This window comes from Caretta caretta, chromosome 8 (assembly GCF_965140235.1).
Source record: "Caretta caretta isolate rCarCar2 chromosome 8, rCarCar1.hap1, whole genome shotgun sequence".
Lineage (NCBI taxonomy): Eukaryota > Metazoa > Chordata > Testudines > Cheloniidae > Caretta > Caretta caretta.
The window spans coordinates 98,914,885-98,929,289 of NC_134213.1; the positions used below are offsets into that span (position 1 = coordinate 98,914,885).

Genomic DNA, 14,405 nt, shown 5'->3' on the forward strand with positions numbered 1-14,405 from the left:
ATATACACAAATAATATTTAAATTATACCATTTTGAACTTGCTTCAATTTTAGGGAGTGGTATTTGGAATAAGAATTAATCAGGTGCAGAACTTCTGTAATCCTCTAAAAATCAGTGTCACACACACAGATTCATTTATAAAAATTAGTTTACAATCTCACCTACTTATTATGGTTTTTACAGGTCTGAGTAACTATGCCCATCTATCAGTTTTCATTACACTGCTAAAACATTAATTTCATTTAGTACAGTGATACCCAAAACCTAAAATGTTTAGACTAAACTATTACATGAACTAATCTGAGTGTTTCAGAGTGGCAGCTGTGTTAGTCTGTAACCGCAAAAAAGAACAGGAGTACTTGTGGCACCTTAGAGACTAACAAATTTATTTGAGAATAAGCTTTTGTGGGCTACAGCCCACTTCATTGGATCCACAGAATGAAACATATAGTAAGAAGATATATATATATACATACAGAGAACATGAAAAGGTGGAAGTAGGCATACCAACTTCCATCAACGTGCACAGGCTGAAATAGTGGAAAAGCAGCATCACTTGCCCTATAACCTCAGCCGTGTTGAACACAACACCATCAACAGCCTCAGGAACAACTCTGACATCATAATCAAAAAGGCTGACAAAGGAGGTGCTGTTGTCATCATGAATAAGTTGGAATATGAACAAGAGGCTGCTAGGCAGCTCTCTAACTCCACATTCTACAGTCCATTATTCTCTGATCCCACTGAGGAATACCAAAAGAAACTACACCATCTGCTCAAGAAACTCCCTGAAAAAGCACACAGATCTGTACAGACACATGCCTACAACCCCGACCAGGGCTATTCTGTTTGCTACCCAAGATCCATAAACCTGGAAATCCTGGACACTCTATCATCTCCGGCATTGGCACCCAAACAGCAGGATTGTCTGGCTATGTGGACTCTTTCCTCAGACCCTATGCTACCAGCACTCCCAGCTATCTTCGAGACACCACTGACTTCCTGAGGAAACTACAATCCATCGGTGATCTTCCTGAAAACACCAACCTAGCCACTATGGATGCAGAAGCCCTCTACACCAACATTCCACACAAAGATGGACTACAAACTATCAGGAACAGTATCCCCGATAATGTCACGGCAAACCTCGTGGCTGACCTTTGTGCCTTTGTCCTCACCCACAACTATTTCACATTTGGGGACAATATATACCTTCAAGTCAGTGGCACTGCTATGGGTACCTGCATGGCCCCACAGCATGCCAACATTTTTATGGCTGACTTAGAACAATGCTTCCTTAGCTCTTGTCCCCTAACGCCCCTACTGTACTTGCACTACATTGATGACATCTTCATCATCTGGACCCATGGAAAAAAAAGCCCTTGAGGAATTCCACCATGATTTCAACAATTTCCATTCCACCATTAACCTCAGCCTAGACCAATCCACACAAGTGGTCCATTTCCTGGACACTATTGTGCTAATAAACGATGGTCACATAAACACCACCGGTTTTTATGGTCACTGGAAACCTACTGACCACTATACTTACCTACATGCCTCCAGCTTCCATCCAGGACACACCACATGATCCATTGTCTCCAGTCAAGCTCTAAGATACAACCACATTTGCTCCAATCCCTCAAACAGAGACAAACACCTATAAGATCTCTATCAAGCATTCTTAAAACTACAATACCCACCTGCTGAAATGAAAAAACAGATTGACAAAGCCAAAAGAGTACCCAGAAGTCACCTACTTCAAGACAGGCCCAACAAAGAAAGTAACAGAACACCACTAGCAGTCACCTTCAGCCCCCAACTAAAACCTCTCCAGCGCATCATCAAGCATCTACAATCTATCCTGAAGGACGATCCCTCACTCTCACAGATCTTGGGAGACAGACCAGTCCTCGCTTACAGACAGCCACCCACCCTGAAGCAAATACTCTCCAGCAACCACACAACAAAAACACTAACCCAGGAACCTATCCTTGCAGCTAAGCCCGATGCCAACTCTGTCCACATATTTATTCAAGTGACACCATCATAGGACATAATCACATTAGCCACGCCATCAGAGGCTCGTTCATCTGCACATCTACCAATGTGATATATGCCATTATGTGCCAACAATGCCCCTCTGCCATGTACATTGGCCAAACCAGACAGCCTCTATGCAAAAGAATAAATGGACACAAATCTAACATTCAAAAACCGGTAGGAGAACACTTCAACCTCTCTGGCCACCCAGTAAAAGATTTAAGGATGGCAATTTTGCAACAGAAAAGCTTCAAAAACAGACTCCAGTAAGAAATGCTGAGCTTGAATATGCAAACTAGATACCATTAACTTGGGTTTGAACAGAGACTGGGAGTGGCTGGGTCATTACACATACTGAATCTATTTCCCCAAGTTAACAATCCTCAGACCTTCTTGTCAACTGTCTAAAGGGGCCATCTTGATTATCACTACGAAAGTTTTTTTCTCCTGCTGATAATAGCTCATCTTAATTTATTAGCCTCTTACAGTTGGTATGGCTACTTCCACCTTTTCCTGTGCTCTATGTGTATGTGTACGTGTATATATATCTCTTCTTACTATATGTTCCATTCTATGCATCCGATGAAGTGGGCTGTAGCCCATGAAAGCTTATGCTCAAATAAATTTGTTAGTCTCTAAGGTGCCACAAATACTCCTGTTCTTTTTAATTTGAGTGTGACATACAGCAATTTACTGTACCTTGCATTTTGGATTCAGCTTTAAGGGTGATTTTAAAAGTCATCAAAACAGATTACTACAAAGTACAGAAAATGCAGTTGAAATAGCATATGTAAGTAGCTGGATTTTGTAGAATTAAATTTTAATTTTAAAACACTAACGTTACTGGGGGAAAAAAGAGAATGCCAATAGAACTGAACATTGGCATAAAGTGATGGATCTATTAGACCAGTGGTCCCCGCCATGACGCGCGACGGGGCATTTACGTGCGCCCACCTACTGACAAGGGAGCGCTTCTGCCGGATGACCTGCCACCAGGGAACACAGCCGCCGAACAACCAGCCACTGAAATGCCACCACTTTTCGGCGCCATTTCAGCAGCAGCAGCACTTCTCGATGACGCCGCTTCTCAGCAGCATTTTGGCGTCAGGTCGTCCAGCACCCGCCACACACTTCTGGGAACATGAATATGCTATTGCAACAGAAAGGCTGTGGACCACTGTATTAGACCAATATTTATTGATGTTTTAACCTTTATTTCTGGCGAAAATGCATGAGCCAGAAAACATGGTTTGACTTTCTGATCCCAACTTGGCTTTCGCAGGGTTGCCAGTTAGAAACGCCACCTTTTTCTTTGTACACTAAGCAAATCTGAGATATCAGTGAGGGGGACAGTATTCCACCATGACTTTTACAGAATAAGTAATCCAACAAATTTAAGTGATAGATCGCTTCGTTCACTAAAGGTAAAGTGGGGGGGGGGAGAACAGATAAACAACACTTATTTTTTTAAAAAAAACTATTATCCCACCCTCCCCAAATTCACCGTTTTTTTAATGTACTGGTTACATAAACGTTTTTTGGTACTCCACAAGTGGCAGCTAGAAATCTAGTCAATCAGCAAGGTAAGAGCCTAAAGGGGGGCCACGCGTTCTTGGCATGGGGTTCACACAGACACTAGTGCGACTCTGAGATCCCTGGAGAAAGGGGGCTACAGAAGAGCAAAGTGCTTCACAGATGCGTAGAAACTCAGCCGCGCAGCACACGCGAGGAAGGTAAAACGCCCCATTCTCCAGAGAGACGCCGAGTCACGGAGGGAGGGCCAGCCCCTCGCGGTAGGGCACGGCCGCTGGGGACAGGAGCCAGGAGCGCGGGCAGCACCTCTCACCGAGTGCTCTGTGCAGCCGGGGCCTGCCGGTCAGCAGTGAGCACCCCCCCCACACACACACCCCAATTCAAGTCACGGGGAGCCCGGCGCCTGCCTTCGCAGGGAAGGATCCCAACCCCTTTCGCACGCCGGGCCCGCCCCCTCCGGCCACCGGGCCCAGCGACGGGTTAGCAGCGCCCCTCTACGCTGGGGAACAGGCGGACCGAGAACAGCGCGTCAGACACTGGGGGCGCTACCCAACGCCCTTGCGAGGCAAACCCCCCTCCCGCCCCGCATCCCTGCAAGCGGCTGCCAACAAGAAAAACGCTTCTCGCCCCCCGTCTATAAATCTTTCACAGGGCCCTCCCGATTGGCTACCACCACCGTCTCCTCCCTCCCCATTGGCCGCCCAGTGACCCCCCCCCCCAAAGCCCGCTATCCCCCCCCCACCTCTCTCCCGAGCTCGGCCCACCCGGCACCTCACCGTGTAGTAGGAGAGCAGCCCCGCGTTATAGTCCAGCACGAACCAGCGGTACTGCCAGCCCTTCATCACGTTGGTCCACTTGCTCAGCGGCCCCTCCATGATGGACGCCATCTTGGGAGCCAGCCCGGCACCAGAGAGCCGGAGGCTGGGCGGGGATGGGGGAGACAGCACTGCGAGCGCGCTGGGGCCGGGCACGCCGCGGGAGGGAAGAAGGGACCGGGGACTAAACAAACGGAGGGGAGGGGCAGTCGGGAGACCAGAGAAACAGTCGGGGGCGGGGCTTGCTCACGCAGCAGGGGGCGGGGCTAAGCCGCGAACAAAACAACCGGTGGGGGGCGGCGGGAGAGAGGGAGACCTTTGCCTGGGCACGCGGCGAGGGGAGGGGTCAGGGACGAAACGCCTCGGCGCGAGCTGGGGAAATAGAGCGGAGGGACTCGGCAGCTCACAGGAAGTGGCGAAAAAAAAGAGGGCGAGGCTCAGGTCAGGGGGGCGGGGCCATGCCCTGGCTCCTCACCCCGGGAAGCTGTGAGGTCGGCAAGGGGGCGGGGTCTAGTTTCTCCCTCTGGGCGGGCAGCGTCTCTGCTGCCAAGCGCGGGACCCGGCCTAGAGCAGTAGGCGGCGCCAGTCTCTTCCCCCAGGAGCGGGGCTCAGGGCAGGGCCGGGCCTGGCTCCTCAGGCGGGGCCGGGCGCCCGACTCTCCCAGGCCGGGCTGGGGCTTGTAGAGGGCGGCGGGTTGCCCAGCAATGACTCGGGTGCTGGAGGAGCCAGCGTGGGCACTGTGTGCTTGCACCAGGGCTGGGTGCGGCGGGGAGTCAGAGCTGAGTGGGGGGCAGCCGACAGGGCATGAGGGCTGAAGCATGTATGAAGTCCGGCGCGCTGGGCAGCGTAGGTCCTGGCACTGGGGTTGCTCCCCCTGTCTTGAAGTAGTAATAACCCAAGTACGTGGTTTCTGCCTTCAGCACCCCCGCCATAAAAATTGTTCCTTCCAGCACCACTGCTGGGCGGTGGGGCCAATTTCGAGGCTAGAGGGAGGTGAGTGTAGGGGCTTCAGAGTGGGAGGGGCAAGTGTGCAGCTGGGAACAATGGGCATGAGCTGGGAATGCAGGGCTTGGGCCAAGGCTGCAGGGGGTGAGAGCTGAATGCCATCCTAGCCATGGATGAGGGACGGGGACAGGGCCAGAGGTGGGGAACGTGGGCAGGGTGCCACATGCGTTCCTGCAGCATTCTGCTGGCACCTAGTGCCTCGAATACTGCGGGGCCCACGAGCCCCTTTCTGATTCTGTACTCACTGGTGTAGTTTACAGATGTGGCATTGCATGCACTACCAATCTCCATCAAGTTTCATTTACATTCATTGTGCAAAACTTTCCCTTCAGGTTTCTTTTGTACCTACTTCCTCTTGTACATTTCCCAGACGGTGGGCCCGGTTGAACCCTAGTATAAGCTACTCACTACCCTGCTGCTGCTGGAACTGGTGTTTACATTACACAAGGGCTGCACTTGGTCTAAGGTCTCAGACCAGAAAACTGGTTGAGTTTACAAAAAGAAAAGGAGTACTTGTGGCACCTTAGAGACTAACCAATTTATTTGAGCATGAGCTTTCGTGAGCTACAGCTCACTCATCATCTGATGAAGTGAGCTGTAGCTCACGAAAGCTCATGCTCAAATAAATTGGTTAGTCTCTAAGGTGCCACAAGTACTCCTTTTCTTTTTGCGAATACAGACTAACACGGCTGTTCCTCTGAAACCTGGTTGAGTTTAGTCATCCACCCACGCTTCTCACACCACTTTTATATCAGAGTAGCTCTAATGACTACAGGGAATTACTCCTGATTTACAGTGTTGTGAAAGGAGAATCAGGCTTCATTAATACTCCTCTCTGTAATGCAAAAACATTCATCGTTGACCTTAGCAGAGAACAATTACTTTCCTATTTGTAACTTATCCTGCCATTTCACATCTGACTGCTCTAAAATCTCCCAGTAGTTGCTACTTTTTTTCCAACTGCAATTTAAGGAGTTTGCTGTAATATTTCTGGTAGGCACCAGATGGTGCCCTTACACACAGTCTTACAAGTACTGTTGTGATGATGTACATGTAGTTCAATCTTGCAGAATTTTTTGTCAGTTGTAACAATTTGTTTTTAGCTGTACATGTCTCCACTAAAGTCTGTTTACTGCTTTAGTATCTCTAAATGCAGAATTGTTGCATATAGATTATACCAACATAAGCAAAATAAAACATTACACAATGTCAAAACTCTAGTTTTATCATGTAAACCTTTCATTGGTTTGGATCCTGGTTGTCTCAGATCATTTGTTTCACTGTGTCATACGACAGCAATTGAGACCCTCCAAAGAGCTCAAGTGAACATCTGTCTTGTTTCATTGTGAGAGGGCTGGAGGCAACACATTCTCAGAGAGGTATCCTCCACTGTGGAATTTGCACCAGGGCTTTGGAGCGGAGCCTAGAGCTGGAGCCCGGAGCAGCTCCGGAGCAGTGGAGCTGCAGGTTTTTTCCCTGGAGCTGGAGTGGAGCCGGAGCACAGCTCCAAAGCCCTGATTTGCACTTCCTCTTGGTTTGGTGGAGCCTGAAATTCAGGTTCCAAGGCCAGAATGGACCACTGTAATCATTTAGTCTGACCTCCTCTGTAATACAGGTAATAGAATGTCCCCAAAATAATTCCTAGACCATAGCTTTTAGAAACATAACTTTGAAATCAAGATTGGAAATAAGGTATAAATTTTTAACAGTGAGAGTAATTAACCATTGGAACAATTTACCGAGGGTTGTGGTGGACTTTCCATCATTGATATCCAATCTAAATTTATCTAGCTTCAGCTTCTAGCTTTCTCCACTAGAGCCACATAGACTGTGATCAAGTCACCCCTTCTCTTCCTCTTTGATAAAATCAATAGATTGAGCTCCTTGAGTCTATCACAAAAAGGCATGCTTTCAACCCTTTAATCATTCTCGTGGCTCTTCTCTGAACCCTCTGCAATTTATCACCATCATTCTTGAGTTGTGGACACCAGAACTGGACACAGTATTCCTGTAGCAGTTGCACAGTACTGAATACAGAGGTAAAATAACCAGTCTACTTCTACTCAAGATTCCCCTGTTTATGCATCTAAGGATCCCATTAGCCCTTTTAGCTGCAGATTTGCACTTGGAGCTTCTGTTGAGCTGATTATCTTCCATGACCCCCACATCTTTTTCAGTCACTGCTTCCCAAATTAGAGTCTCCTGTCCTGTAAGTATGGCCTATGTTCTTCGTTCCTAACTATACATTTAACCCTATTAAAATGTAAAATGTTTGCTTTTGCTCAGTTCACCAAGCAATCCAGATCTCTCCATATTAGCAACCTGTCCCCTTCATTATTTACCACTACCCCAATTTTTGTCATCTGCAAACTTTATCCACAATGATTTCTTGTTTTCTTCCAGGTCATTGATGAAAGTGTTAAATAGCATAGGACCAAGGACCAATCCCTGTAGGATCCCCCTGGAAACACACCCCAATTTGCAGTTATATTGAAGCCAATTTAATGTGTACCTATAAATTGATGTTCTCACTTTCAGGTTACCCCCTCGTGCCTGGACATGGCATTCCAAGTGATTTTGCCTCATGCATCTCCTCTGGTAACCACTTTCTCAGTCATAGTGACCACTCAGCTGGTCTCTTCCCCAGACTCCCTCAGTGGGTCTTCTGTGGCTCAACCCTCTGGCCAGGTCAAACACTCATTCAGTCCCCTTGTAGGGTTCAGCTGTGAATAAGAGATTCTTTACCACTCCTAGGCTTGACTTCACAAACAAAGAGTTTTTACCCCTTCTGGATCCGACATCAATTTGTTTTGCCCTTGTAGGCCCTAGCCCAGAGTTCCCACATAGAAGCCACTGTGCTCCTTGTGGGTTCCTCAGCCTCTTCCCAAAGCATAACTCCCCTTGTTCCTGCCTACAGAATCCTCCTCTCTCTACTGAGTGCTTAGCTCTATTTAAGGTTTCAGAGTAACAGCCGTGTTAGTCTGTATTCGCAAAAAGAAAAGGAGTACTTGTGGCACCTTAGAGACTAACCAATTTATTTGAGCATAAGCTTTCGTGAGCTACAGCTCGCTTCATCGGATGCATACTGTGGAAACTGCAGAAGACATTATATACACAGAGACCATGAAACAATACCTCCTCCCACCCCACTCTCCTGCTGGTAATAGCTTATCTAAAGTGATCACTCTCCTTACAATAAGAAAAGGAGTACTTGTAGCACCTTAGAGACTAACCAATTTATTTGAGCATGAGCTTTCGTGAGCCACAGCTCACTTCATCAGATGTATACCGTGGAAACTGCAGCAGACTTTATATACACACAGAGATCATGAAACAATACCTCCTCCCACCCCACTGTCCTGCTGGTAATAGCTTATCTAAAGTGATCATCAGGTGGGCCATTTCCAGCACAAATCCAGGTTTTCTCACCCTCCACCCCCCCACACAAATTCACTCTCCTGCTGGTGCTAGCCCATCCAAAGTGACAACTCTTTACATAATCAAGTCGGGCTATTTCCTGCATAAATCCAGGTTTTCTCACATCCCCCCCCACCCCCATACACACACAAACTCACTCTCCTGCTGGTAATAGCTCATCTAAACTGACCATTCTCCAAGTTTAAATCCAAGTTAAACCAGAACATCGGGGGGGGGGGGGGGGGAGGGTAGGAAAAAACAAGAGGAAACAGGCTACCTTGCAGAATGACTTAGCCACTCCCAGTCTCTATTTAAGCCTAAATTAATAGTATCCAATTTGCAAATGAATTCCAATTCAGCAGTTTCTCGCTGGAGTCTGGATTTGAAGTTTTTTTGTTTTAAGATAGCGACCTTCATGTCTGTGATTGCGTGACCAGAGAGATTGAAGTGTTCTCCGACTGGTTTATGAATGTTATAATTCTTGACATCTGATTTGTGTCCATTTATTCTTTTACGTAGAGACTGTCCAGTTTGACCAATGTACATGGCAGAGGGGCATTGCTGGCACATGATGGCATATATCACATTGGTGGATGTGCAGGTGAACGAGCCTCTGATAGTGTGGCTGATGTGATTAGGCCCTGTGATGGTGTCCCCTGAATAGATATGTGGGCACAATTGGCAACGGGCTTTGTTGCAAGGATAAGTTCCTGGGTTAGTGGTTCTGTTGTGTGGTATGTGGTTGTTGGTGAGTATTTGCTTCAGGTTGCGGGGCTGTCTGTAGGCAAGGACTGGCCTGTCTCCCAAGACTTGTGAGAGTGTTGGGTCATCCTTTAGGATAGGTTGTAGATCCTTAATAATGCGTTGGAGTGGTTTTAGTTGGGGGCTGAAGGTGACCGCTAGTGGCGTTCTGTTATTTTCTTTGTTAGGCCTGTCCTGTAGTAGGTAACTTCTGGGAACTCTTCTGGCTCTATCAATCTGTTTCTTTACTTCTGCAGGTGGGTATTGTAGTTGTAAGAAAGCTTGACAGAGATCTTGTAGGTGTTTGTCTCTGTCTGAGGGGTTGGAGCAAATGCGGTTGTATCGCAGAGCTTGGCTGTAGACGATGGATCGTGTGGTGTGGTCAGGGTGAAAGCTGGAGGCATGCAGGTAGGAATAGCGGTCAGTAGGTTTCCGGTATAGGGTGGTGTTTATGTGGCCATTGTTTATTAGCACTGTAGTGTCCAGGAAGTGGATCTCTTGTGTGGACTGGACCAGGCTGAGGTTGGTGGTGGGATGGAAATTGTTGAAATCATGGTGGAATTCCTCAAGGGCTTCTTTTCCATGGGTCCAGATGATGAGGACAGTGGGGTGGGAGGAGGTATTGTTTCATGATCTCTGTGTGTATATAAAGTCTGCTGCAGTTTCCACGGTATACATCTGATGAAGTGAGCTGTGGCTCATGAAAGCTCATGCTCAAATAAATTGGTTAGTCTCTAAGGTGCTACAAGTACTCCTTTTCTTTTTGCGAATACAGACTAACACGGCTGTTACTCTGAAACCTCTCCTTACAATGTGTATGATAATCACGTTGGGCCATTTCCAGCACAAATCCAGGTTTTCTCAGCCTCCGCCCCCCCACACACAAACTCACTCTCCTGCTGGTAATAGCCCATCCAAAGTGACCACTCTCTTTACAATGTGTATGATAATCAAGGTGGGCCATTTCCAGCACAAATCCAGGTTTTCTCACCACCACCACCCCCCTTTTTCCAAAAGCCACACACACAAACTCACTCTCCTGCTGGTAATAGCTTATCCAAAGTGACCACTCTCCTTACAATGTGTATGAAAATCAAGGTGGGCCATTTCCAGCACAAATCCAGGTTTTCTCACCACCCCCCCCCCAAAACACACACACACACAAACTCAGTCTCCTGCTGGTAATAGCTTTTCCAAAGTATGTCTACACTGGCAGCGTTATAGCACCCGCAGTTACAGCGTTGCTCAGAGAGCGCTGAAGGGAAACCGCTGTTGTGCGTTCACACTATCACAGGGGTGGGCAAACTTTTTGGCCTGAGAGCCACATCAGGGTTCCAAAATTGTATGGAGGGCCAAGTAGGGAAGGTTGTGCTTCTCCAAACAGCCTGAGCTCTGCCCCCATCCACCCCCTCCCACTTCCCGCCCCCTGACTGCCCCCCTCAGAACTCCTGACCCATCCAACCCCCACTGCTCCTTGTCCCCTGACCGCCCCCTCCCGGGACCCCCCACCCCTAACCGCCCCCCCCGGGACCCCACCCCCTATCCAACCTCCATGTTCCCTGTCCCCTGGTGGCCCCCCACCCATCCAACCAAACCGCTCCCTGTCCCCTGACTACCCCCTGGAACCCTCTGCCCCTTATCGACCGTTGGACTTGTGTTGACAGAAGCGTGCAGGGCCATTAATCATATCCTGCTCCGAAAGACTGTGACTCTGGGCAATGTGCTAGACGTTGTGGATGGCTTTGCACAAATGGGCTTCCCTAACTGTGGAGGGGCGATAGAATCATAGAATCATAGAATATCAGGGTTGGAAGGGACCTCAGGAGGTCATCTAGTCCAACCCCCTGCTCAAAGCAGGACCAATCCCCAATTAAATCATCCCAGCCAGGGCTTTGTCAAGCCTGACCTTAAAAACTTCTAAGGAAGGAGATTCTACCACCTCCCTAGGTAACGCATTCCAGTGTTTCACCACACTCCTAGTGAAAAAGTTTTTCCTAATATCCAACCTAAACCTCCCCCACTGCAACTTGAGACCATTACTCCTTGTCCTGTCATCTTCTACCACTGAGAATAGTCTAGAACCATCCTCTCTGGAACCACCTCTCAGGTAGTTGAAAGCAGCTATCAAATCCCCCCTCATTCTTCTCTTCTGCAGACTAAACAATCCCAGTTCCCTCAGCCTCTCCTCATATGTGTTCCAGACCCCTAATCATTTTTGTTGCCCTTTGCTGGACTCTTTCCAATTTTTCCACATCCTTCTTGTAACGTGGGGCCCAAAACTGGACACAGTACTCCAGATGAGGCCTCACCAATGTCGAATAGAGGGGGACGATCACATCCCTCGATCTGCTCGCTGTGCCCCTACTTATACATCCCAAAATGCCATTGGCCTTCTTGGCAACAAGGGCACACTGCTGACTCATATCCAGCTTCTCGTCCACTGTCACCCCTAGGTCCTTTTCCGCAGAACTGCTGCCTAGCCATTCAGTCCCTAGTCTGTAGCTGTGCACTGGGTTCTTCCATCCTAAGTGCAGGACCCTGCACTTATCCTTATTGAACCTCAGATTTCTTTTGGCCCAATTCTCCAATTTGTCTAGGTCCCTAGATGGCACACGTATTCCAATTCTAGCACTAGACCACCTAGCCATTGAGTACATTAATCAGAAGGAGTATTTCTCTATGGTTCTCCAGGCACTTGTGGATCAGCGTGCGCATTTCATGGACGTTAACACAGGTGATCTAGAAAGGTGCATGATGTATGCATCTTTCGGAACACTGCCCTGTTCAGGAAGCTGCAAGCAGGGACTTTCTTCATGGACCAGAAGATCACCGTCGGGGAAGTCAAAATGCCCATTGTGATCCTGGGAGATCCTGCCTACCCCTTAATGCCGTGGCTTATGAAGCCATACATGGTGTCATAAATATAAAGGGAAGGGTAAACCCCTTTGAAATCCCTCCTGGCCAGGGGAAAGCTCCTCTCACCTGTAAAGGGTTAAGAAGCTAAAGGTAACCTCGCTGGCACCTGACCAAAATGACCAATGAGGAGACAAGATACTTTCAAAAGCTGGGAGGAGGGAGAGAAACAAAAGGTCTGTGTGTCTGTCTATAGTCTGTCTTTGTCGGGGATAGACCAGGAAATGAGTCTTAGAACTTTTAGTAAGTAATCTAGCTAGGTATGTGTTAGATTATGATTTCTTTAAATGGCTGAGAAAAGAATTGTGCTGAATAGAATAACTATTTCTGTCTGTGTATCTTTTTTGTAACTTAAGGTTTTGCCTAGAGGGGTTCTCTATGTTTTTGAACCTAATTACCCTGTAAGATATCTACGATCCTGATTTTACAGGGGGGATTTCTTCATTTCTATTTACTTCTATTTTTATTAAAAGTCTTCTTGTAAGAAACTGAATGCTTTTTCATTGTTCTCAGATCCAAGGGTTTGGGTCTGTGGTCACCTATGCAAATTGGTGAGGCTTTTTATCCAACATTTCCCAGGAAAGGGGGGGTGCAAGTGTTGGGAGGATTGTTCATTGTTCTTAAGATCCAAGGGTCTGGGTCTGTAGTCACCTAGGCAAATTGGTGAGGCTTTTTACCAAACCTTGTCCAGGAAGTGGGGTGCAAGGTTTTGGGAAGTATTTTGGGGGGAAGGACGCGTCCAAACAGCTCTTCCCCAGTAACCAGTATTAGTTTGGTGGTGGTAGCGGCCAGTCCAAGGACAACGGGTGGAATATTTTGTACCTTGGGGAAGTTTTGACCTAAGCTGGTAAAGATAAGCTTAGGAGGTTTTTCATGCAGGTCCCCACATCTGTACCCTAGAGTTCAGAGTGGGGGAGGAACCTTGACACATGGGGAACCTTGACAGCAGCAAGGAGCAGTTCAACAACAGGCTGGGCAAGTGCAGAATGCCTGTTGAGTGTGCTTTTGGCTGTTTAAAAGCCCGCTGGCACTGCCTATATGGGAGGCTGGACCTGGCCAATGACAATATTCCTATGCTTATAGCTGCATTCTGTATGCTCCATAATATTTGTGAAGGGAAGGGTGAAAGTTTCACTCAGGGCTGGACCACTGAGGCTCAGTGCCTGGAGGCTGAATTTGAACAGCCAGAGACCAGGACTATTAGAGGGGTGCAGCATGGGGCCATAAGGATCAGGTATGCCTTGAGGCAGCAATTTGAAGCTGAAAGCCACGAATATTTCTTGCTATGCTTGGTAGTGCAGTGCTTGTAATACTAGGAGGTGATTGTGATTGGTGCAAACGATGCACTGTGAAGGTTTAAGAAAACTGCCTGTTGCTTTGAAGGGCTCTGTTTGCTTTCAATTAATGGAATAAAGATTGCTTTCAAACCAAAACAATTCTTTTATTAAAAACAACAACCGGAGGAGAGAGACAAACAAAAAAAACACATCAGCACTGTGGGGAATGGGGGAAGGGAGGGTCCCTGGAAGATGTGGAGTCCCGGGACTGTTAAAGATTTGTGTATGTCCAGGTATCATATGCAACCTTCTCCTTTGGAGTACGCTGCAGTGGGTACTGTACTTCAGCAGGGCTAAACTGCAGAGGGATGGGTGTTGAGTTCAATGAGCAGTGGGAGTCCACAGGGCTGGACTGTGACGGGGCAGGAGTGCAATGCAGCGGGTACAGACTGGAGCCAGGAAGTTAATAAGAGTGTTCTGGCGATGTCTGGGGGGCACATGGGATAGAGTTTTGTGACAGCAGCTGCGGTGGAGGGTGGGCGCGGAGCTGCTCGGTTTGCAGTGCTAATAGCGTCTGGAGTGTGTCCACTTGGCGCTCCGTAATGTTTAAGAGCCGCTCTGTGGCTTGGTTCTGGCATGCCACATTCTCCTTTCGGTCCCT

The 14,405-nt window shown here is 47.9% G+C and overlaps 1 protein-coding gene and 1 pseudogene across 9 annotated transcripts in view; one reads left to right on the top strand and one right to left on the bottom strand.

Annotated features, from left to right (window-relative positions):
• Positions 1-4,697, bottom strand: part of OSBPL9 (oxysterol binding protein like 9) — a 142,935-nt gene extending 138,238 nt beyond the window's left edge. For 3 of the 9 annotated variants that reach the window (XM_048861480.2, XM_075131853.1, XM_075131851.1), the window contains exon 1: positions 4,353-4,697. In XM_048861480.2, the coding sequence (XP_048717437.1) occupies positions 4,353-4,463 (111 nt within the window). In that variant the 5' untranslated portion in view covers positions 4,464-4,697. The remainder of the gene's footprint in view (positions 1-4,352) is intronic. The other 6 variants (XM_048861481.2, XM_048861479.2, XM_048861483.2 and 3 more) reach the window with 4 other exon arrangements.
• LOC125641866 (calreticulin-like) overlaps positions 4,508-14,405 on the top strand; it is a 44,296-nt pseudogene continuing 34,398 nt past the window's right edge.